This window comes from Bubalus bubalis, chromosome 14 (genome assembly GCF_019923935.1).
Source record: "Bubalus bubalis isolate 160015118507 breed Murrah chromosome 14, NDDB_SH_1, whole genome shotgun sequence".
Lineage (NCBI taxonomy): Eukaryota > Metazoa > Chordata > Mammalia > Artiodactyla > Bovidae > Bubalus > Bubalus bubalis.
In genome coordinates this window covers 16813850-16837965 of record NC_059170.1, presented here as the reverse complement: position 1 = coordinate 16837965, position 24116 = coordinate 16813850, and the positions used below count along the sequence as shown (strand labels likewise).

Genomic DNA, 24116 nt, shown 5'->3' with positions numbered 1-24116 from the left:
CATTGCAGTGGCTTCTCTTCTTGCAAGAGCATGGGCTCTAGGGCATGTGGGCTTCAGTGGTTGTGGCACATGGGCTTAGGTGCCCCTCAGCACGTGAGATCTTAGTTCCTTGACCAAGGATCAAACCCGTGTTCTCTGTATTGGCAGGCCGATTCTCCTGGACCACCACAGAAATCCTTACATTTTAGGTTAAATTAATTTAAATGAAGTAAAACTTAAAATTCAGTTCCTTATTCACACTAGTCATATCTCAGGTGCTCAACAGACACATGTGGCTGGTGGCCACTGTATTGGCTCAGATACAGACCATTTTCCTCATCGCAGGAAGTTCTAGTGGGCAGCACTGAAAGTATGTTGGAAGGGAAGAGGGTTTCAAAGCTCTGGGTTGGGGCAAGAGATGCAGTTTTCTTTTTTTTTTTTTTCCAATGCAAATTGTATTTTGCAATTTCTCTTCTTTTTTAAAAATTTTTAATTAATTGTTTTGACTGCACAGCTTGTGGAATATTATTTCCCTGAACAGGGATCAAATCCAGGCCCTGGCACTGGAAGCACTGAGTCCTAACCACTGGACCAGGAAATTCCCAGGGATGCAGCTTTAAGTGAAGTGGTCAGGGTAGACCTCGCTGCACGTGCATGCTATGCTAAGTCGCTTCAGTCGTGTCTGACTCCATGCGACCCTATGGACTGTAGCCCTCCAGGCTCCACTGTCCATGGGATTCTCCAGGCAAGAATACTCGTGTGGGTTACCATTTCCTTCTCCAGGGGATCTTCCTGACCCAGGGATTGAACCCTCATCTCTTACGTCTTCTGCATTGGCAGGCAGGTTCTTTACCACTAGCACCACCTGGGAAGGCCTCAGGCCTCACTGAAGAGGTGACATTTCAGCAGAGCCCTGATGCAGGGGAAGGAAGGAGCCCAGTGATAAGCTGGGTGAAGAGAGTGCTAAGCAGTGGGAACAGCAAGTGCAAAGGTCCTGAGGTAGGATCTCAGCTAAACATCCAAGGAACAGCAGGGAGGCCATTGTGTCAGGAATGGAATGAGCAAGGGGAAAAATAGAAACTTTTCCTCCACAGGGGACTGGCCTGAACAAGGAGGGCCTTGTCAGCCACTGTAAAGGCTTTGGTTTTTTATCTTAGGGCGAGGGTGTTATGGGAGATTTGAGAGAGAGAGGGACTGATTGGTGTTTTGCCAAATTTCCTCTGGCTGCTGTGTTGAAAATAAATGAATGAGGAGGGTGGATGGTGGCAGGGAGGCCAGTGGCTCCCCCGCTATCATGGGCCAGAGGTTGTGATGGCTGGCCCAGCCTGGGGCAGTAAAAGCGGAGAGAAGGGGCTTGATTCAGGAGATGTTCTGGAGACAGAACCCATGGAACTCCCCAGAGACCGAATGGGGGCATAAGGGAAAGAACAAAGGAGGCAAGGGAGACCCTACAGTTTTTGGGGGGCTGGGTCACTTGGAGGTCAAAGGTGGGTGGGCAAGTACCTTCCTCCAGGAGCCCATTGTGTTTCCTGCCCATTGGAAACAAGGACAGTCCCAGCTCTCAGTTGCTGACACACCACCCTTGACACGTGTTCAGTAACTCAAACAACATCTCCGTTCTTATTAAACTGGCTTTGTTACGCAACGGCAGTCAGTCCCTCGCAAACCTCAGAGAACATGGGCAGCCTAAACCCATGACCTTGGAGGTCAAGGATGTCACAGACATTCTCTTAGCCCACAGGCTCATTGCTGGAGTCAAGCTCCATTTGGAAACCCTGTGTGTACAGCAGAAACAGCAGGATTTTATCAATCCTGACCCTCCCAAAGTGCTTGGGATCATGGGAGCGGGGTGGCAACAGGTGACCTCAGAGCAGGACCCCTGCTTCCAGTCAGGCTGTCTTCCTCCACCTCCGAGGGACCACTGGGGCTGCAAGGTGGGCTTGTCTGCCTGCTGGGTGGGGGCGCCTGGCAGCAGCAAAACAGACCTGGGGTGGCAGGGACCGACGGAGGCAACATTCCCTGGGTGACCTGCCGCTGCCAGGCATCTTTCCAGGGAGAGATAATCCGTCCTGAGAAGAGGAAAGAATTCTAATTACGTCTCAGGACAGTAATGTTTGTTTGGAAAGACAAGAGACAGAACATATGGTGGGAGCAGTGCTGGACTGCACCGAGTAGGGACTGGTTTTCCCATTTCTCTGCTAGCGTGGTGGGGGTGGCCGTAGGGTGGGGCTCGTGCTGCGTCTGGGGAACCGCTGCTCCGTCTTTGGTGGGGAGCTGGACCCGGCTTGGGGGGGTGGGGCGCGGGTGACGGGAGGCACCTGGGTCTCCCACCGTCCCCTGGGGGCCTTGAGAGGATGGAGACTGTACCACCTGTTTGGGGCATCTCGCAGGTGCCAGGAAATGTGTAGTGAGGGAGCTCTGGTCCCTACTGTCCTGCAGCTGCGACAGGCAGTGCCCGCAGCCAGCGGATGTGCGTGACCATGACCGGGGTGTTGAGGGGAACCGACCCAGTGGGTCAGGGAAGGCCTTTCTGAGGGGGCCAGGTTTCAGCTGAGCTTTGAGTGACCTGCCTGGCCAAAGAGGCACCAAGGGAAGCACACTTCAGGCACTGGGAACAGCGGAGACCAAAGTGAGGCCTGTTCACAGGACAGAATGGAGACCAAGGGGAGGTGGGAGTGGCCTGCCCCCCAACCTGGGCAGAGGGGACCCCGGCAAGGTTCCTTGATTGAGGCGGAGGCTCAGGTCTGGTCTGATTTCTCAAAGACAGTGCTGAATGCTGTGCTCTGGGATTGAGAAGACCGCCCCCCCCCCCCCGCCCCCAGGGCAGAGCAGGTAGAGAAATTGGGAAGAATTGATGAAAGCAGCAGCTTCTTTCCTGGCCTCCTGGCCTTCTTGCTCACACCTTCCAACCAAGCCCTCCTCGGATCTGTCACTACCCTCTCCAGAGAATCTGTTGCCCGCGGTCTCGGGGGTCGAGGGCTGGCCCCTGTGGGACATTCGGGGCCCCCCGACCTCCTCCTTCATCCCCAAGTCTTGCCACCTGCCGCCACTGCCCAGCCCTCTTGCCCAGCCTCCCAGAGCTGGTCCAAGCGCCCCACCAGCAGCCAGACCACCCCGCCCCACCCCCTCCCCTCCCCCCGCCCCCGCCACCGGCCCTGAGGTTTCCTGAGCCCTTGGCTACCCTTCCCCCGGTGTCTCTGCACAGCCCTGTTCACAGAGACGCCCCACGACATGACGGCACGGACGGGCGAGGACGTGGAGATGGCCTGCTCCTTCCGCGGCAGCGGCTCCCCCTCCTACTCGCTGGAGATCCAGTGGTGGTACGTGCGGAGCCACAGGGACTGGACGGACAAGCAGGCGTGGGCCTCGAACCAGGTACCACCCGGGAGAGCCTTATCCGAGTGGGGCTGGGAGGATCCCGGCCCTCCAACTCCCCGGGAGGGGGTATGTCTCTGCCCCTCATCGTCTCTGAGGGGCACGGGCTCCAGCTGTGCTCGTCCTCTGCAGCTCCCAGCACTCTCCCTCCCTTCCTGGAATGGAAGCTTGGTGGGGGGGTCGGAGTAGGGAGCGGAGCGAGGCTGTGTACTTGGGATGCGCGCAGCTGGTAGGGCCCTGCAGGGAGCAGAGTCCCGCCCTTAAGGTACAGGTGGGGAAACTGATGCCAGAGGGACGGAAGCTGGCTCCAGGTTACTGGGCAAGGCGCGTCTCCTGACTCACCTTCTCCAAGCCCTGGGAGCACTTGCTTTGTAAGTGAAAGTGAAAGTTGCTCAGTCCTGTCTGACTCTTTGCGACTCCATGGACTATGGGGTCCATGGAATTCTCCAGGCCAAGGCCTGGCGTGCTGCGATTCATGGGGTTGCAAAGAGTCGGACACAACTGAGCGACTGATCTGATCTGAACCTTTCCCTTCTTCAGGGGATCTTTCCAACCCAGGGATCAAACCCAGGTCCCCCGCATTGCAGGCGGATTCTTGCAAGCCCTCTAAACACAGGGCAGTCTTAGCCCAGTTCGGTCACACACACACACACACACACACACACACACACGTGCATGCATGCCCTTCCACATACCTGCAGACACACGAGGCAGCCCAGTCATGGCACACTTGCACACTCACTCACACACACACACACACACACCCCGTGGAGGCATATGCTTCTGGTGTCCCCGCCCACCTGCCTGGCCAGTGCTAATCACCTACCACCAGCCCCACTGCCAGTCCCTGCAACACTGCCTGTGGGCTTTCTCTGGACCACAGAGCCTGCCGGCCCGGAAGGCAGGCTGGGAAAGGTCTCCATCAACGGCTGACAGCAGTTGGAGGGTAAATACCCCAGCTCCCTCACTCTTCAGTCGGGATAACTGAAGAGCATCCCCAGGTGCTCAGAGGGAGAAAGTTCAGTTGCCCACGGTGGTAACTGGCTTGAGGACATACCCAACCTTAACTTCCTTCGCTCTTTAGTATCACTCACTCACTCACCTCCTGGTGTTTCCTGGCATCACCTCCCAAATAAATCATTTGCACTTGAATCTTTGTCTCAAGGTCTGCTTCTGGGGGAGCAAACTAAGACACTCTCATTCTTACGCTTGTGTGTATATAGGTATTATGCAAACACATATGTGTCTGCCCACCTGTTCACATATGAACACATACATGACACACCCTCATATGCACACACAGGCATGCTCACACATTCTTGCATGTTTCATGAAATGGCTTCTAACATATTCACAAATACATATTAAAATCATCTGGCTCCCGGAGGTGTCCACTCCCCAGCACACTGGCTTAGAGGACTCCAGTGGTCAGAGAAAGCTCTCAGGCACAGAGTTGCGGGCTTTGCAGTTGGAAGCCTCTGAGGTCAGTTTGCAGGGGATAGTATGTGGGCAGGGCTCTGGCAGCATCTGTGCAAACAAACCTGAAAACAGGACGCATCCACAGATGGAGAGAGATGCAAGTGTGCAGACAGACAGTCCTACAGACACACCAAACCCGAATTACATTTTTGCCTGTTCACACCTACTACCCTCCCTGTGTATCTCCAAGTACCCTCCATATCAGAATGCATAGCGCATGTGCAGTCAGTTTTACAGACACCTCCTTTATCTTTGCTCTGACTCACCTCCATCCCTGAGTGGACGCAGAGCTGAAGGACTAACCCCCCCAAGCCCCGCCTCCAGACCCGTGGTCCTTGGAGCATCACCTGCTGTCTCGAGAATCTTAGCTGTGGCCCATATCCCCATCCTGTGATGCTAACGCCTTGTCTCTGCTTTTTCTACCCTCCCGCTCCCAACAGCTAAAAGCATCTCAGCAGGAAGATGCAGGGAAGGACGCCACCAAAATAAGTGTGAGTTTTGATAATGACTTCTTACAAGGGCTCTAATGGAGGACACAGCTGTAATTAAAAAAAAAAAAAAAATTGGTCTAGTTCAGCAGGGAGCTTTGGCAAGAAGATGGAGGAGAAGGAAAAAATAAAAAAAAAGAAGGGGAAAAAATTGGCCCAGCTGTTTTTTAAAAGCCAGAGATTTTTCAAGTTCATTGAATGACAGGCACAAACAAATGACAGGGGAGAGAAGATGCATTCTCTCCTGTCGGGGCCAAGGCTCTGCATCCCTGATGCTTCGTGCCTGTCTCAGCAGCATTTTTTATTTGGGAAGCCAACGAGGAACTAATGAGACTGAGTTGGCTTTTTTCGGCCCATCACAAATGATGGCTGCGGCCTCTCACGGTCACTTGGGTCATCTGGCTCCGGACGTGAGGCGGGACAGAGGACCTACAGCCGAAGGGTTTCAGGGCTGGCCGGGCCTTCTAATGCATTGACTCATTTTTATCATTGCTCCATCTCTCAAGGGAAAGGCAAGCTTTTGCCCATTTTACAGATGGGGCAGCTGAGGCTTAGAGGGGTCAAAGCTTTGCTGGAGGTCATGACTTGGCTGGGCCACATGGAGCTTTTGTCTCCAGGCTATGCTGGAGCCCCATGAGGTAGGGCACCCAGGGGACTCAGGGAGTGCCAGTTTTTGTAGAGAAGGGTGCCCCAAGCAGAGTCTGGAAGAGGCTGAGGAGAGGGGAGTGACCTGGTGACACGTGTGGCCATGGGACCAGGTTGGGTTTGTGCATGGGGCATGCAGTCAGCCTGGCAGGAGGCTGGGAGTCAACTGGACACATGCCCAGAAGATGCAGGTGCTCACAGGGGTATGGATGCGTGTTGGTGGGAGTGACCTCCAGATTCACTCTTTTCTGCTGCTCCTTCCCAAGCCCATCAAGGACTTGTTGGGGAGCTCAGGGCCCCAAGGCCACTTAGACACAGAGGATCACCTAGAGCAGAATTCACAGTGTAAAGAGTGGGCACCGGGAGGCATGAGGTGTCATGCCAGGCCCTGGAGGTGGCAGAACAGAGGCCGGGAGGCTGGGAGGGAGGCTCCCACGGAGGCTCAGACAGGAGATGGGCAGATGACAGAAGAAAGGCCTTCAAAGCATCATTTGTGCTATCTACCCTCGGGGCCTTTCTGAGCTGGGAAAACGTAAATCATTTCTGGCTCAGGGCGGCTGCTGGCCCACCGACCCTGGCCCCTTACCCTCATCCTCTGCCAACAGCACGCCCATGTGTAACATCTTTTTCTTGCCCAAACACCCATCAGTTAAGCCTGGCCAGGTGGAGACCTCTGTGTACATTAATATACCCCGTTCATGGCAACTCTCTCACTGATGATTTTGCTTGGGGTTTAAGAAGCATCTAACGCAAAGGAGAAAATAATCTAATTGACTTAGAGGATTAGAATTCAAGGCTGCTGGGCCCCATGTGAGGGGCATGCAAAGATGCTAATTAGTTAAATAAAATAAATGTACTCAGCATGATCATGCAATGCCCACCCCCCACCCCAATTCCTGGCGATTCCTGTACCAGCTGGGGCTCTGGTTAGGAGATTCCCAAACACAGACCCATTTCCATGTGCAGAGAGCACCTTTCCTGTGATAGTTCTTAAGTACATGGACACACAGTTAGCGGACATCTGTGAACAGCACACCCTAGGTTCCTGCAGCCCGAGAGAAGGCTCGGATTTCTCCATGGCCTTCAAGATTCTGTGCAGCTCGCTCTGCTCACCCTCTGGGCCATCTCATCTGTTGGACCTGGTTCCCCTGTCCCTCCCAACCCTGGCTGCCTCCCAGCCTCGCATTCCTTCCTACCTTCTGACATTTACACAGGCCAGTCCCTTGGCCTAGAAAACAGTTCCTCTCTCTTCCTTCAGAGCTCAGCTCATCAAGCCTCCCTGGACCCTGGGACTCAGCCGGCGCCCCTTCCTTCTCCTTGCTGGCTGCATTTTTGTCTGTCTTTTTTTGTCTGTCTTTTGCCTGAAGACATTTCAGGCCTGTCTTCCCTGAAGACAGTGTGGCTGGGACTGCGCCTGCCTGATTTCTGGAGCCTGGCACCGTGCCTGGCAGGTAGTCAGCGCCCAATAAATATTTACCAAGTGACTGCTACACACACACAAACACACACCCAGGCCAATGGCAGCACAAAGCCAGACACAGATTTTGATACACGGACATGCCAACACCATACGCATCGTGCCTGTGCATGTATGTGTACAGGGGTCATGTGGGAAGGTGGGGCCTGGGAACGAAGGCCTTGTACCTGCAGGAGCCAGATGAGCCATGCAGGAGTGCTGGCCCCAGAGTCCCATGTCACCTAAAAATCCTAAATTCCAGGAAGTATGTCCCAATTTTTTTTTAATTTATTTTATTTTTGGCTGTGCTAGGTCTTCGTTGCTGCATGCGGGCTTTCTTTAGTTGCACTGAGCGGGGGCTACTCCCTAGTTGCTTCTCATTGCGGTGGCTTCTCTTGTTACAGAGCATGTGCTCTGCTCAGCAGTTGTGGCAGACAGGCTTACTTGCTTTGAGACATGTGGGATCTTCCCGGATCTTCCCAGACTTGAACCCAAGTCCCCTGCATTGCAAGGTGGATTCTTAACCACTGAACCACCAGGGAAGTCCCTGATTTTTTAACTGTTGGGACCTAATTTGATTTTTGAAAAACTGTGGAAGACAAACAGCTCAGTCTTCTGGCTGGGCAGCGTCAGCACCTTGGGGGCCCCAGGTTCAGAGTAGGAAGTAAAATGAGTCTCTGGGGGTTTGGTGGAGGCAGGGCTCCATCGTGGGTGCAGTAACTCCTTGGGTTCACTATGGTGGCCCTGGGGAGGTTGAGATACGGCAGCGCTGAGTGCAGGGGTAGGTCAGGGAGGACACAGTGGGGCCAGCGCCAAATGTCCCAGGACCACTCGAGTCCTGGTCCAGCTTTGCCCCCTCCCTGGGCCTCTCTTCCCCCGCTCACTGCTGTCTAACAAATATATGAAAAGCGCTATGGAAACTGTAAAGTCCTCTGGATTCGGCCGTGTAAATGACAGTGGTTACTAAAGTGGAAACTTAATATGAATTTTCAAATCACATGATTCCTATTCCCAGAATTGGGGGTGGAGGGGTGTGGAGCAGGGAAAGGAGGCCCAGCTTTGCAGAAAACGGGAGAGGGAATGAAAAGAGCTCAGAATCTCATAAGGAGATCGTTTAAATTACAGGCACCTGCAATAATAGCATTGATAACAATAATAACAAGGCACCTAACATTCATTGAGTGCTTGCCATATGTCAGGAACCATGATGAGTACTTTACAATGTGATTTATCTCATTTAACTTGAGGCCTGGGGAAGGATCCCCTGGCCTTAAAAATTATCTCCCTTGGGAGCTTGTATATGCTAAGGATTCCCTCATCAGGACCTCATTCCTGGGGCTCAGATAAATTCTGCCTGTGTCCATTTTCAAGTTCTGGAAGTCTTTCTTTTGAGTTCACTAAAGTGCTGTGTTTTGGAATTAATTTCCCCTTAACTAACAATTTTGTAAGTAGAGATGGCTCCCAACTGCTGAATTTGAAAATAAGGTGAAATTCTCCACATGCATCCTCTTTCCCAGGAGGCTCACCTGCCTCTGTTACTGTTAGTCCCTTCTTTGGTCTAACTGCAGTTGTTTGTGCTATAGATTCATGTAACCTGTTTCAGTCCAAAACAGCCATGGGCAGCCTGGGTCCCAATATACATGTGGCCTTGTGCTCCAGCCCTGCTAGCCTAAGCCCTGCCTTCTCTCCAGCCAAGTCCTAAAAGCCAACGGGCAGCCAAAGAGGCCTCAGAAAGCACACTGCAGCCCCCACGGCATGTAGGATCTTCCCAGACCAGAGATTGAACCAGTGTCCCCTGTAATGCAAAGGGGAAGCCCCTGATTTTTAACTGTTGGGATCTAATTGGATTTTTGAAAAACTGTGGAAAGCAAACAGCACCTCCCAACCCCAGGCCCCCAAACCTGCATAAATGGTTAAAAGGCAGCAGCAGTATTTGTCAGATCAAGCCCCTGCCTGCCTTGCCTGCCCACCCCATACATGTGATACATGCATGAATACTGCATGGTTTCTGATGCAGGGAGTAGGGGCTGGGGATGAGAGCAGCACATGAGCTCTGCATTCTTCATGAAGGATTAACAGGCCAAGCAGTGGGTCATGGTGTACTACGACTTTATTTTCTGTAGAAGACATTTCTATTTCCTTGAAAATTCCTGCAGTGATCCACGGTATACAAAGGGCATGGAATTCTGAAGTCTGAAAGGGAAGCAAGATTCATGTGGCGTCGAAATCACTCCATGCATCTTGGGAATCCCTTGAAATAGGCACAGAGCAGCCAGCCTTTGGCTGAGGCCCCAAAGATTACTCTGTGAAGGCCATGGTCACACACACCCAGTCCCCACTCTCAGGGTACTCCCAGCCGGTGTGGCAAATGGATGATAACTCAACCATCACACATGATAAAAAGTAAAATTACAGCTGTGACTATCAAAATAAGAAGGAGTGCAGCCAGTCACAGAGGACCTGACCTAGTCTGAGGGGTCTGGAGGGCTTCCTGGAGGAGGTGTTCTTTGAAGTGAGCACTGGAGTGTAGGGGGGTTGACTTGGAGTAGAGGGAACTTCTCTGAGTGTGTGTGTGTGTGTGTGTGTGTGTGTGTGTGTGTGTGCTGGAGGAACTGCTGGAGATTGGTGGGTGAGGGAAAGTAGAGGATTCCCCCAGCAGCCACTATGGGGAGCCATCACAGGAAGGGTTCTAAGTTGGAGCCATTTTGGAAAGATATGTCTGACTGTCTTAGGGGGATGGATTGGAAGGAGCCAAAGAAGGCAATGGCAGCCCACTCCAGTATTCTTGCCTGGAAAATCCCATGGATGGAGGAGCCTGGTAGGCTTCAGTCCATGGGGTCGCTGAGTCGGACATGACTGAGCTACTTCACTTTCACTTTTCACTTTCATGCACTGGAGAAGGAAATGGCAACCCACTTCAGTGTTCTTGCCTGGAGAATCCCAGGGACGGTGGAGCCTGGTAGGCTGCCATCTATGGGGTTGCACAGAGTCGGACACAACTGATGTGACTTAGCAGCAAAGCACTTTGGAGAGCCCCTGGGGGAGGCTGGGATATTGCCCTGGCCAGTGCGTGGGGATCTGGGTTCCGGAGAGAAAGGAAGGACCAGTGATGTTTAGCAGGAAGATCAGTGGGATTCAGAGACAGATTGTGCCCGTGTGAAGGGAGATATGGGGGTCATGACTTGGGAGGGTCTAGCTGCAATGGGTGAGGCCTTCTGGGGCCCAGATTTGGGGAGACTCTGAGTTGGTGTCTGGCCTTGCCAAAGTGAAAGTGAAAGTTGCTCTGTCATGTCTGACTCTTTGAGACCCCATGGACTATACAGTCCATGGACTTCTCCAGGCCAGAATACTGGAATGAGTAGTCATTCCCTTCTCCAGGGGATCTTCCCAACCCAGGAATCGAACTCAGGTCTCCTGCATTGCAGGCGGATTCTTTACCAGCTGGGCACTGGTGAATTGGCTGGGTGTTCCTGATGGAAGCTCAGGAGTGGCAGAGCTCAGAGCCCGGCCTGGGGAAAGGACCTCCTGACCCTCTGCTCCCCACCCGGCACCTTCTCAGGGTTACCACGTCACTCTTAGGCTGAGGACACATGGAGGAAAGGTCTGGCACCATGGATTAATTTGCCATCATCCACTCTTCTTGGTACAGCTCGGGAGAAGGATCCCAGCCCACCTACCTCATGGTCTGTGGGCTCCTGCCGTGTCCAGCGAGGCCTGGGCCATGGGCAGGCAAGAAGGAGGCTGAGCTTGGTCATGGCGTGGACTGGCCACCTTGTCTCTTTCAGCATAATTAGGTGCTTAATTGCACTGCTAAGGCCTGTCGATGCCCAGGCCGAGGCGATTATGATTTACAGCCAGGCCTCCACGTGGGGGTCTCTCTGCCTCACAGCCCCATGCTGGGGGGCTGGGCTGCAGGATTTTTCTGCCCAGTCTGTGAATGTTGAAATCCAACAGGCTGCTCCACCACCCCCATGAAGCCTGGGTAAGATGATGGCTCCCTCACGTAAGAGATGCTTCTGAGGAAGGGGCCAGGCTGCCTGAAGACATGGAAGGCTGGAGGCCTAGGGAAAGACAGGGGAGGGTGGGTGGAAAGACAGACTTGTTTACTGGTCCTGGGAGAATCCCCAGGGATATGATTAGGACCTGGTTCTTGTCACCAGCTGGGTGGCCTTGGGCAAGTCACCTTACCTCTCTGAGCCCTGTTTCCTGACCCTTACAATGGGTATCCCAATGTGCCTACATCTTGGTATCCCAGTAGTGCCTATGTCTTGGGGTTATTTATTATGGGATTTAAATAAAGCGTAGACTCTAGCACATCATCTCCCAGGGATCAAGTGCTCCATAAATATTAGCTACCAGCTCTGCTGTTAACTGTTGTTACTGTTTTTATTATTTGCTTTCTCTGGGTGGTGCTTACAGATGCAGGTCCCCAGGACTGATGTGTGTCCTCTCCCATCATCCTGGTGTAAGCCGGCTCCCCCGGGTGCTTGGTTACGGATGTAAGGTCTGGATTCTCCCTTAGATCTGGAGCCTAGGTGGGAGTTGCAGGGGTCTGGCTGGCTCGCAGCACCCAGGCCCCCAGAGCCTGACTCAGAGTGGGTCTCGCTCATGGTCTTGTCGAATGAAAGGATGAATCCAGCCCAAGAAAACTGAGGTCAGGGTGCTCGGGACAGGTCAGGGTCAGATCCAGCCTCCCAGAACTGTTTGCTGTTCTCCTTGTCTCCCTTCTCCTCCCTGAGTGGGGGAGGTCACACACAGGGGTGATGGGGTAGGAGGGAGCCAGTGACCAGGGCTTCCGGTCCAGGGAAGGGAAAGTGTGGGCGGAGGGGTGGGCCATGCATGGTGCTCCCTCCCCAGCACTCCTCCCAGCGCTTCACATTATTACTCCATTAGCGCCTTGTAGGGTTGACAAATGAAGGATAATTAATATCCGTGAGGGAAACAGATGTTGAGGTAATTCACTCCCCGCTGTGCATTTGCAACGGCATCTCCTAACTCGCCTGAGAGCGTGGCAGGGCCCCAGGACCTCTCTGTGCCCTTGGTCAGAGGTGATGGAACCAGCAGGGCTGATGGCCTCCAGCTGGGCCCTGCCCCAGTACCGGGGAGGAGGGGGTGTCTCACACCCAGGGTGGCAGCTGGAAGAGTCTCCCACTGCTTGCTCTACAGGGAAGGTGGGCAGTTCTGCCTCTGTCCCACCCCCTGCCTCCTGCTGTGCCATAAGCCCATGTACTCTTGCTTTGTGGGGGATGATGACCAGCCAGGAAGGTCAGAGTAAGAGAGGGTGAGCCAGGCTCCTAGCAGCTGCCCACTGCTCTCTTCCCTTCCGGAGCCTGGGAAGTGCCCTGTGGCCCTGCTACCTCTGGGTGACCCTCTGTGGGCCCATCACACCTTTGAAGGGTTAGAGTGTGCAAAGGCAACCTGGGCTCACTGACTTGATGCCCATGGGAAAGCCACGTCTTTCAGAGGCTTAGCTTCACCATCTGTAAAGTGGGTATGATCATATATATGTGACCCAAAATTAACAAGCATGATATCTGGGTACCACTTCATTTGGAGAAAGGAGGGACTAGAGTAAGTCCATTTAAACACTTATATGTTTTATTTTTTCATTATTATTATTTACAGGGTACCAGGCTCTGGAGTGGTCACTGAGATGGAAAAGATAGATATCATTCCTGCCCTTGTGGAGTTTATAGTTTAGTCAGAAAAACAAAAATCAAGTAAACAGACAAATATTTGGTTCTCCAGTTGTGATGAGTGTTAGGAAAGAAATAGACAGGAGGATGTGATGGAGGGCTTCTTGGAGGAGGTGATGTTTGAGAATGAATGGGAGTCAAGGAGGTGATGGGAGACAGCATCCTGGCAGAGAGACCAGCAAAGGCTGTGAGGTCAGAAAGAGCCTGGCATCCAGGAGGAAGGAACCAGGGAGGCCAGAGCCAATTAATGGGATGATTAGAAGTCATGTTGTGTGAGGGCCCAGCTGCATGGTGAACACATCACCTCAGATACCGTCCTCTTTCTCACCCTGGCCTCCTCACTGCAAGGGTGATCAGCAAGGGTGTCCTCCTACAGAATTTGGGTTGTGGCAAGAACAGGCAGGCTGGGTATCTGTCCCCTTCACCAACCCCCCTGGAAAGAAGGACCAGTTGGGCTCCGGACTGGGGCCACCAGTCTGAAGCTCACTCAGCTCCACCCTGGCCCTGGCGAGCCTGCAGTGCCAGCTGGTAATGACATCACTGAGCAGGGTGTCGCAGCTGGCTATTAGGGACTGTTCTCCCCTGTTCTGTCTAGATTGAGTGCGGGCTGTAGGAGGGGCTTCTTTTGGCTCTAAGGAAGAAGGGGACAAGAAGGATGGAAGCCCCCTTTTACAACACCCCCACTTTATAGGCCAAACTTCGCTTTTATTTCAGCTTTTTATTTTGAATTGCAGACTCATAGAAAGTTACAAAGAGATCACAGAGTCCCCTGTCCTCATCTAGCTTCCCCAGTGATGTATCTCATATGACTGTCCAACTGCCTTTTCCTTCTTAATTGAAAAAATTCACAGCAGCTTTATACTTGTGGCAGATTTATTAAGAAGAGCTCTAATCTGAAAGCTACCCAAATGTCCATCAACAGGTGGCTGGATAAATAGATTGCAGTATATCCATGTGATGAAATACTACACTACAATAAAAAGGAACAAGGCATGCAACATGAGCCAGGCAACATGAAGGAATCTCACTGAGAGTATGTCGTGTGAAAGAAGACACATACAAATGAGTTCAAGAACAGGAGAAACTAGTCTAGGGTGATAAAAATCAGAGTACTAGGTAACCTAAGGGGGTGAGAATTGACAAGGAGGGGCCACTAGGGTGCACTCCAGAAGGCTGTAAACGTCCCATGCCTTGCTCTGGATGGTGGTCACACCCAGCATACACGTAAAATTTCATTAAGCTGTGTGTGCCTTATTGTATATAAACTATATTTCAATTTTAAGTAAAAATTTAAAAACCCCATCCAATAAGTAAATGAGCAAAAAGCCAAAATATGAAGAGAAATATCACAGTCTTGCTCCTCCCGTGCCCCACCTCCACTGGAGTAAGCTATTATTAGCATCCTGATATATTTGTGATCAGCCTTTATTTTATTTTATTTTGACAAATAAGGCTAAGAATTCACTTTGCAGTTTACCCCAGCCCTTCCCTGGGCTCTGCTCCAGAAATAACCATAGCTTTGAGGCCACACTGTGTTCCCTGGTGTCTATTTTCAAACTTGCCCACACACAAGTCACCAAAACCAGTGTAGAGTGTTTTCATGCCTTTCTTTGTAGAAATGGCATCATAGGGCAAGAGTTTCGCAATGAGATCTTTTCACCCCATGTATCCCTGAGCTCTAATATGGCTAGTTCTAGCTCATGGTTTTTCACTGCTGTGCAATATTCCACTGAATGAACTGACCAGCACCTGTTTATGTGATCTGTTGATGGACACTTAAGTTGCTTTGGCTTTTCTGCTGTTGAACTCCGCAAGCCTTGATGGGAGTGTCCCTGGGGCCCCACCCGCGGAGCAGGGCCTGGATTCCAGTGGCCAAGGTCACTGTCTCTGTGTCGCCCCCAGGTGGTCAAGGTAGTGGGCAGCAACATCTCCCACAAGTTGCGCCTGTCGCGCGTGAAGCCCACGGACGAAGGCACCTACGAGTGCCGTGTCATCGACTTCAGCGACGGTAAGGCCCGGCACCACAAGGTCAAGGCCTACCTGCGGGTGCAGCCGGGGGAGAACTCCGTCCTTCACCTGCCAGAGGCCCCACCTGCCGCGCCCGCCCCGCCACCCCCCAAGCCCGGCAAGGAGCTGCGGAAGCGCTCGGTGGACGAGGAGGCCTGCAGCCTCTAGACTGATGCCCAGCTTGCCGCCGGCCCGCCCCGCGCCCCTCTGGCTGTATCGAGTGCACGAGGAGCCGCTGGACCGCCGGGGACGGGGCTGCCCGGATCCAGCTCCTCCCCATCCCCGAGACGGCCCGTGGCCCCCTCCTCGGCCCTGCGCCCACCACCCCTCAGCTCAGCATGTAAGCCCCACCCAACCCTCCCCCTTCAGACCCCCGCCAGGACCTGGCTCGGAGAAGGTGGCCCGGGGCACCCAGGGGACAGCCGCCCCGGAACGCTGGGCTGGGGCACCAGGCCGGGACCGAGCCGCCCCCGTCTGTCACCAGCTTCGGTCGAGTCCAGTGTTTCGCTTTGCTTGCTTGTCTCCCATCCCGTCCCAAGCCGGGGGCCTCCCAGCCTTATTCTCCCTCCTATCTCCCATCCCCCGCTTGGACCCCGGGGCGTGGAACGGTGACCCCTCCCAAATGTGGACTTGAATCTTCTGAGCAGAACCAGGGCCTCTGGTGAAGGAGTGAGGCACAGAGCCCCCCAGGAGAGCCGTGACCCCTTGGCCAAGTGGCTCACAGGGGCCCTAGGAGGACAGGGAGACCGCTCCCACCGTCTCCAGTCATGTTCAGCCTCCTCCCACTAAGAATCAGCCCCTTGTCCCACCCACCAGGGAGGCGGGGGACCCCAGATCTGCCCCTTCACATGGCAAGTCAGAAGGAGGGCCTTTCCCCTCTGACCCCTTGGCCCCAGGCAGAGTCTTGCACCAGCGGGACCCTTTGGAGGGTCTTCGAGGCTCCGCAGGAGCCCCCTCTGCCAGCTCCTACCATCCCAGCCCCCTCCCAGGACCCATGCTGAACCCCCCCCTCAAGGGCCTGGGGCTGTTGGGAGCCAAGGGCCCCCCCATACCAAATCCTTTCACAACTCCTGAGCAGGGGGGCACCCACCCCCTTGGTGATTTGTAAATATTTCTACTGAGCCCCACACCCCCTCAGAACTGGCTGGAACCTCTGGCCACCCCTCAGCGATGGAGTCGGGGGATGTGGGAGAGGCCTAGGCTTTGCCTGGGGGGGTGTGGGTTACCCTGTACACACGATCCAGTCCGTGACTACCAGCCAACCTGAATAAAGCGATTTAAAAAAAACCCTGGGCAGAGTCTTTCTGGGGCATTCACGTCTGGGAACAGTGCCACCAGGGAGGGGGAGATGGGGAGGGGGAGGCCAGCCCATACCCGCGCCTCACTCGGTCCCTTCTTACACCTGCTCTCGGCCCCCCAAGCACAGAACGAACTCCAGTGGGGGCTCAAGGAGAAAGAAAACCAGCCCTCGTCCAGCGCCAATCCAATTACCGGGCGCTTGAATTATTCTGATTTTGAAATCATTACCCATACAGAAGCGAACAAAAAACATGTTTACACTATTTTGTGAATAAATAACTTATAAATGAAGTAAGGGTGAGTTACCAGCTCACCAGGCAACCCCAGAAAAGAATCCCCTGCCTGGCCCGTGTGTCTTCCAGATTACCTCCTCCTCTCTCCCAGAGGGAACCACCACTCTGATTTTTAAGGTAATCCCATTCTCAGTGTTCTTTTTTTTTTTTTTTTTTTTTACAGTGTTACTACCTATATGTATGTCATCTTAAACAATATGGTTGAGTTTTGTCTACATTTTTAGAACTTTATATGCATGGAATTATACCCTATCTGTTCTTTCATACATTGCTATGTTTGTGAGATTCACCTAGATTATTTCATGTGTCTGTAATGTGTCCATTTTTATTACCTTTCAACTATCCTACAACTTATCAATTTATGCATCCATTAATACTGTTGACAAGAATCTGTGGTCCCATCTGGGTGCACTGTAATTAATGGCCCTGCATGTGAGCACGTGGACTGCTCAGTTGGGAGGTTTAGGCATCCCTTTAGGGGGTCTCATTTTCTCCCCAGGTATCAACCCCCCCATATTACAGTTGAGGAAATGGGCTCAGAGAGGCTAAGCTATTGAAATCTGTTTTGCCAAGCTTGACTGTTCCTTCCATCATGCCCTGGGCTCTGGACTCCACTTTGCTCATCCCAGCCAAGAGTCCTGCCCACTTCGGTCCTGCTGAGAATCTGCCTGGGGGTGTATCAGTCAAGCCTTTGTAGCCAGCATGCCCAGATGGCACCCACTTTGTGCCCCTACAGAAACCATTGGCATCACCCACACGGAGCTTGGGGCATCTGCCTGTCCCCGAGCTCCCCTGCCAGCAAGACTGAGTGAGCTTCCTCAAGGGCGGGGTCTGGGAGCTGCTGGAATGATGACTGACGTTGGCTGAGCACTAAGTGTGCCCCAGGCACGGTGCTGACCGCCACAGCAGCCCCAAAGGGAGGCACGTATCCTCAGTTTTGAGATGAGGAAGCTGAAGTTCAGAGAAGAGCAGGCTGGAGGATGGCTGGCTGGATGAGGATGTGTATCAACAAGGCTGTGAAGCCAGCAGGGCTCGGACTGGTTACAGGATCCCTGGTCTGGACGGTCTGTGACCGATGGTCCTTTCAGGCCAGCAGTCAATGAACATGGTCCCTTTATTCAATGAACATGGTCCCTTCCAGAAATCCCCAAGTGCAAGGCAGGCCTGAAAAGCCCAGGTCCCTCTGGGAAGGTCTAGGGGGTACAGGCTCGTGCTAGCGTGGTAACAATTCTCATAGACCCTGAGTGCCTATACTGCGCCAGGAGAGGACTTTTCCACAGGAAATCCTGAGGCTTCATGGGACCTCCTTTTACCTTCCCAAGAGCCTGTGTCTCATCTACAGCCCTCTCACTCTTTAGGGGAGTGCCCTCCTCCTTGGAGGGCGTTTTCTTGCTCCGCTGGGAATACAGCTCAGGGGAGAGATAATGCCTGGGATAGAATCCTGCCTCTGCCCATGACTGTTTCAGGACCCCAGGGAAGGTTCTTCACCTCTCTGAGTCTCAGTTTCCTTTTCTGTAAAATGGGAACACTCCCAGGGAAATGTATATCAAAATCATAATGAAGTACCACTTGATATATGCTAAGATGGCAAGGATCAAAAACACAGAGAAGGACTTCCCTGGTGGTCTAGTGGTTAATAATCTGCTTTGTAATGCAAGGCATGCAGGCTTGATCCCTGATGGGGGAACTAAGATCCCACATGGTGCAGGGCAACTAAGCCTGAGCCACAACCAGAGAAGCCTGTGTGCTGCAGTTTGAGAAAGCCCACACGGTGCAACAAAGAGCCCGTACACCTCAAAAAAGATCAGCATAGCCACAAAAATTAATTAGCTAAAAATAAAAACACCTAATAAAAAAAGACAGAATAACGAACATTGGCAAAGCTGTGGAGAAACTGGAACCCTCATACACTGCTGGTGGGATGATAAAATGATGCAGCTCCTTGGGAAAACAGTCTGGAAGTTTCTCAGAATGTTAAATGTAGAGTTACCATATGACCCAGCGATTCTACGCCTAGGTATGTACCCGAGAGAACTGAAAACATATGTCCACACAAAAACCTGTGCATGAATACTCACTCATATTATTTATTCATTCATAAATAATAGCCCCAAAGTGGAAACAACCTTAATACCCATCAACCGATGAATAGATGAATAGAATGTGGTATATCCAGACAGTGGAATATTACTGAGATTTGGCAATAAGAAAGAACCAAGTACTGATACCTGTTACACCATGGATTATTCTAAGTGATAATCAAAACGTTACTCTAAGTGAAAGAAGCCAGACACAAAGAGCTACATATTGTAGGATTCCATTTCTATGTAATGTCTAGAATAGAAAAGTCTATAGAACCAGAAAGCAGACTGGTGGTCACCCGGGCTGGGTGAAAAGAGAGTGGGGACTGATTGGGTATGTGATTCTTTGGGGGCAATGGAATTATTTGGGGTGATGGACACACACCTCTGTAAATTAAAAAAATGAAATTTTAATATCACCCCTCATGGCTCAGATGGTAAAGAATCTGCCTGCAATGCAGGAGACCTGGGTTTGATCTCTGGGTTGGGAAGACCCCATGGAGGAGGGAATGGCAACCCACTCCAGTATTCTTGCCTGGAGAATCCCCATGGACAGAGGAGCCTGGCAGGCTACAGGCCATGGGGTCACAAAGAGTTGGACACAACTGAACGACTAAGCACAGCACAGCACAGAAAATCATATACAATGTAAATCATCATAACTATTTGTATGGGCTTCCTATGTGACTCAGCTAGTAAAAAATCCGCCTGCAATGCGGGAGGCCTGGGTTTGATCCCTGGGTTGGGAAGATCCCCTAGAGAAGGGAACGGCTACCCCCTCCAGTATTCTGGCCTGGAGAATTCCCTGGACTGTATAGTCTATGGGGTCGCAAAGAGTTGGACACGACTGAGTGACTTTCACTTTCACTTTTTTACTTTTCACTTTACAGGGGTGAATTGTATGGTATGTGAATGATATCTCAATAAAGCTGTTGAGGGAAATGGGATCCTCTTAACGATAGCAAAGCACCCACGTGCCCACAACAGACACTTGGGAGGCACTTGGAAAATTCTGGCTTCTGTTAATATTGCTGTGATTTTTTATGTAGAAGCCACAGCCAAATCGTGCTGACCTCAGAGCAGAGCTGAAAGTGGCAGCCTATGGTACTCAGGTAGGGGGTGGGGTGGTAGCAGAGAAACAGCAGCCCTGAGAAAGGGAAGTTCTTTGTTTTTTCCCCTGCCCTGCTGGGTCTTTGTTGCTGCTCACGAGCTTTCTAGTTGCAGCAAGTGGGGGCTACTCTCTAGTTGCAGTGCATAAGCTGCTCATGCGGAACACTAACTCCAGGGCACATGGACTCAGTAGTTGTGGTGGCCTGTGGAATCTTCCCGCACCAGGGACTGCTTTGCCAGGGGGATTCTTAACCACTGGGCCACTAGGGAAGTCCGGAGAGAGAAGTTCTTAAAGAGGGTCCCCAGGCCCTGTCCTGAATGCTCAGAAACTTCCCCTCGCAACCCAAAGTTAGTTGCTCCCTAGTAGAAGAGTAGCCCAGGGCGGGTGCTTGTTGTAAACTCAGAACTCCAGACCCCTGTTGGCCTTCAGACCCATGGCACCCACCTCGATGGTTAGTGCCCCCGGTGGTTCTCTTGCTCCTGGGCGACTCTAGCCCTGGCCCAGCTCCCTTGGTCTCTGAGGCCCTGAATCCTGGCCCAGTCCCCACGTATCCTGCCGGCCCAGCTGCCCTCAGGGGCGGACCCTCTCAGGGCTCCCCTGTCAACTCTACTTCAGAACTTCCCTTTCTGCTCCCTGCTGGGTGGGAATGGGAGAAACTGACAGCAAAGTATCAGGCCTCTGCACCCCCACCCCAGTTCTTGCTCCTTCACCCCAGGATTCCAAGTGGGAGGCACGGATGCCCCATTTCAGAAGGATTAGAGAGCATTCAGTGAGTTTCAGTCAGGGATTGGACCCTCCCAGCACAGGGCAGGACTGACTGCCCTCTGAGCCCCTAGTCAGTGCTGGCTGTGAAATCAGCTAACCAGACAGCCAGGGACCTCGCAGAATCATCCGAGCAGTTCAGTGAAGACCAGCGTGGGGCAGGGATGCTGGAGGCCTGGTCCAGGGGGAGGAGGAAGGAACTCATGAGCCCTGTTAGGGACCCTGAGAATGGGCGAGGTGCCCTGCCCTCTTGGGGCCCACACATCACCTAAACCCAAGGCCATCTGAGTCACGGGAGCTTGTGAACCATCCAGGATTAGGGCTGAGTAACTCTAGAGTGGAGTCCAGGAATAAGTATGTCCAACAGAAATTTTGGAGGGGTTATTTATTTTTGGCTGTGCTGGGTCTTCGTTGGTGGGTGCTGCTTTCTCCAGGGGTGGTACAGGGGCTTCTCATCATTGTGGCTTCTCTTATGGAGCACAAGCTTCCGTAGTTGCGGTTCACAGGCTCCAGAGCACAGGCTCAGTAGTTGTGGTGCAGGGGCTTAGCTGTCCTGCAGCATGTGGGATCTTCCTGGACCAGGGATCAAAGGATCAAACTGGAGTCCCCTGCACTGGCAGGCAGATTCTTAACCACTGGACCACCAGGGAAGTCCTCATCCAACAGGATTCTGATGGAGGTGGCCAGAGGAGTATAGTTGGAGAAGTAATGCGCTATGTGATTCTTTAAAGAAACAAACATGTATAACTTAAAAAAAAATACTTTTTTTTTTAATAAGGGTGGGTGTTTGTTTCACTTAACCGCATGCCACATACAGACCTATCTCATTTTTGCTGCTTGCTGGAGAGTATTTCAACAGAGGATGTACCACGGTTACCCTGACCACTCTCCTCCTGATGGGCATCTAAGTTATTTCTAATGATTTACTATTACAGGTAATGATCACCCAAGTATGGCTCTGCGAACAGCGTGGCACTCTCAGGGTATTTCAGAGTGTGTGGGAAATCCTTAAACATGAAATTGCTAGCACCAGATATTGTATCAAATTGCTCCCCCCAAGCAACCTTGACTATCTTAAAAAATTTTTTTTTGGAATAAGTAATAAGGGTACATGATATGCATGTTAAAAGTGTTTATAGAGAATTACATTCTATTTCCACTTATCCACCATTTCCCAATTCTTCCTGGAAACAATTACCACTAGGAAGCTCTTTTTTAAGAAAATATTTGTTTATTTAACTGGGTGGGATCTCAGTTGTGGCATGTGGGATCTTTCATTGCTTGGGCTCTTTGTTGGGATTCACGGGCTTCTCTAGTTTCAGCGCATGGGCTCAGTTGCCCCTAGGCATGTGGGATCTTAGTTCTCTGATCAGGGACCGAACCCGAGTCCCCGGCTTTGGAAGGCAGATTCTAAACCACTGAACCACCAAGGAAGTCTCCCCATTAGGAATTTCTTACTCTCCTTCCAGTTACATTCTGTGTGCATGTGTGTGTGTTAAAATACTTGAATGATGTAATGTGATATACACAGGTCTGAATCTTGCTTTTTCCACCTAACAATCTACCTTCATGATGGTTCCACATGGGTTTTTTATTGGCTGTAGAATAGCCCATTATGTGGATGAACCATGATTTATGTAGTCAGTCCCCTAGCATGGAACATTGAGGTTGCTTTTAATCTTGTGCTATCATAAACAATGTTTATTGTGAATTTCCCAGAGTATAAATCTGTGCATCCATATGCAAATATATCTGTAGGATAAATATTTAGAAGTTAGAATTGCTGATTCAAAGAGTTTCTGCATTTTTAATTTTGGTAAATATTGCAAAATTGATCTCCGCAGAAGCTGGGCCAACTTACACACCCACAAGCTGTATACTTGAGAAAGAGGCCCTATTTCCTGATTCCCCCCCAATGTCACCAACACTTTTATCAAATATTTTGATCCTGATCAGTCTGTTGGCTAAAATAGGATCTCGTGGTGGTTTAAATTTTCATTTTCCTAATGAGTGAAACTGAGCATCTTTTTGCTTAAGAACCATTTGTATTCCCTTTCTGTGAACGGACAGTTCATAATCCTTGCCCATTTTTCTATTTTTTTTTCCTTGGTTGTCATACTATTGATTTGCAGCTCTTTGTGCGATGATTGGCAAATATTTTTGTCAGTCTTTATTTATTTGTCTTTTGGCTTTGTTTTTGCTGTTTTTTTCTCCCAACTAAATTTTTCAAAAATTTGCTAAGTACTTTGTATTTGTTAATCTTTATCAATCTATTAATAAGATTAGTCTATTAATCTTTTTATCTACGAAGCATTATTTTGTAATTTCTGTATTGTTTCATGTCTATGAATGTAAATTTTACCCTTCAGGAATTCAAATTGCTTCAAAGTATGAGGTAAGGTTCCCGTTTTATTTCCCTCTAGATGTCTATTACTTATCTCAACACTATTTTTCCTCCACTAATTTGAAGTGCCATCATTATCATACGTATGGACCGTTTCACAACTTTCTTTTCTACCCCCTGGCCTCATTCATGGGTCAATACTTTACTGTTTCAATTATTATGGCTTTATAACATATTTTGATATATTCTAAGCCTGTTTCCTACTTCCCTTTCTGTTTAATTTTTGTTTCTAGAACTTCCATGGATTCTTCTTTGCTTTTCCATGTGAACTTTAGGATCAACTTGTCTAGTTAAAGAGAATTTGATTGTTATTTTAGTTGGATCAGGAAAATTTATAAATTAACATGACCAGAACTTACTTTTTATGACAACATCTTCCTATAGTATCTCAACACTCCCCGCCAAGACTTCCCTGATGGTCCAGTGGTTAGGGCTTTGCCTTCCAATGCAGAGGGTGCGGGTTGGCGCCCTGGTGGAGGAGCTAAAATCTCAGATCCCACATGCCTCTCCACCCAAAAACCAAAACATAAAACAGAAACAATATTGTAACAAATTCAACAAAGAGCTTAAAAACGGTCCACATCAAAAAAGCTTTAAAAAAAAATGATAAAAAAAATACTCCTCTCCCTGGTAATATCCTCTCATTTTGTCTAGGACTTCTTTTGTCTGCTTTTATAAAGACTACTTAAAAATAAATGGATTTTTCCACCTGCCTCCCAAAATATTCCACATCCCACAGAGCAACTAAGCCCATGCACCACAGCTACTGAGCCCACATGCTGCAACTACCGAAGCCCACGGGCCTAGAGCCTGTGCTTTGCAACAAGAGAAGCCGTGGAGTTAAGAAGCCTGCGCACTGCAACTAGAGAAAGCCCGAGGGCCTCAGTGAAGACCCAGTGCAGCCAGAAATAAATAAATGAAAATGTGTAAGGGGTGGGATATCACGTGTGCGTAGCAAGTGGTCTGAAAAGACATCCACTGAGCTGAGAGCTGTGGTCACTTCTAAGGACCGGGATAAAAGGGATATATTCCAGGGGGCTG

General features: G+C 51.0%; 1 protein-coding gene across 1 annotated transcript in view; it reads left to right on the top strand.

Annotated features, from left to right (window-relative positions):
* VSTM2L (V-set and transmembrane domain containing 2 like) overlaps positions 1-15293 on the top strand; it is a 38026-nt gene extending 22733 nt beyond the window's left edge. The window contains exons 2-4 of the mRNA XM_006051739.3: positions 3185-3354; positions 5274-5324; positions 15021-15293. Coding sequence (XP_006051801.1) covers positions 3185-3354; positions 5274-5324; positions 15021-15293 — 494 coding nt within the window. The remainder of the gene's footprint in view (positions 1-3184; positions 3355-5273; positions 5325-15020) is intronic.
* The last annotated feature ends 8823 nt before the right edge of the window (positions 15294-24116 follow it).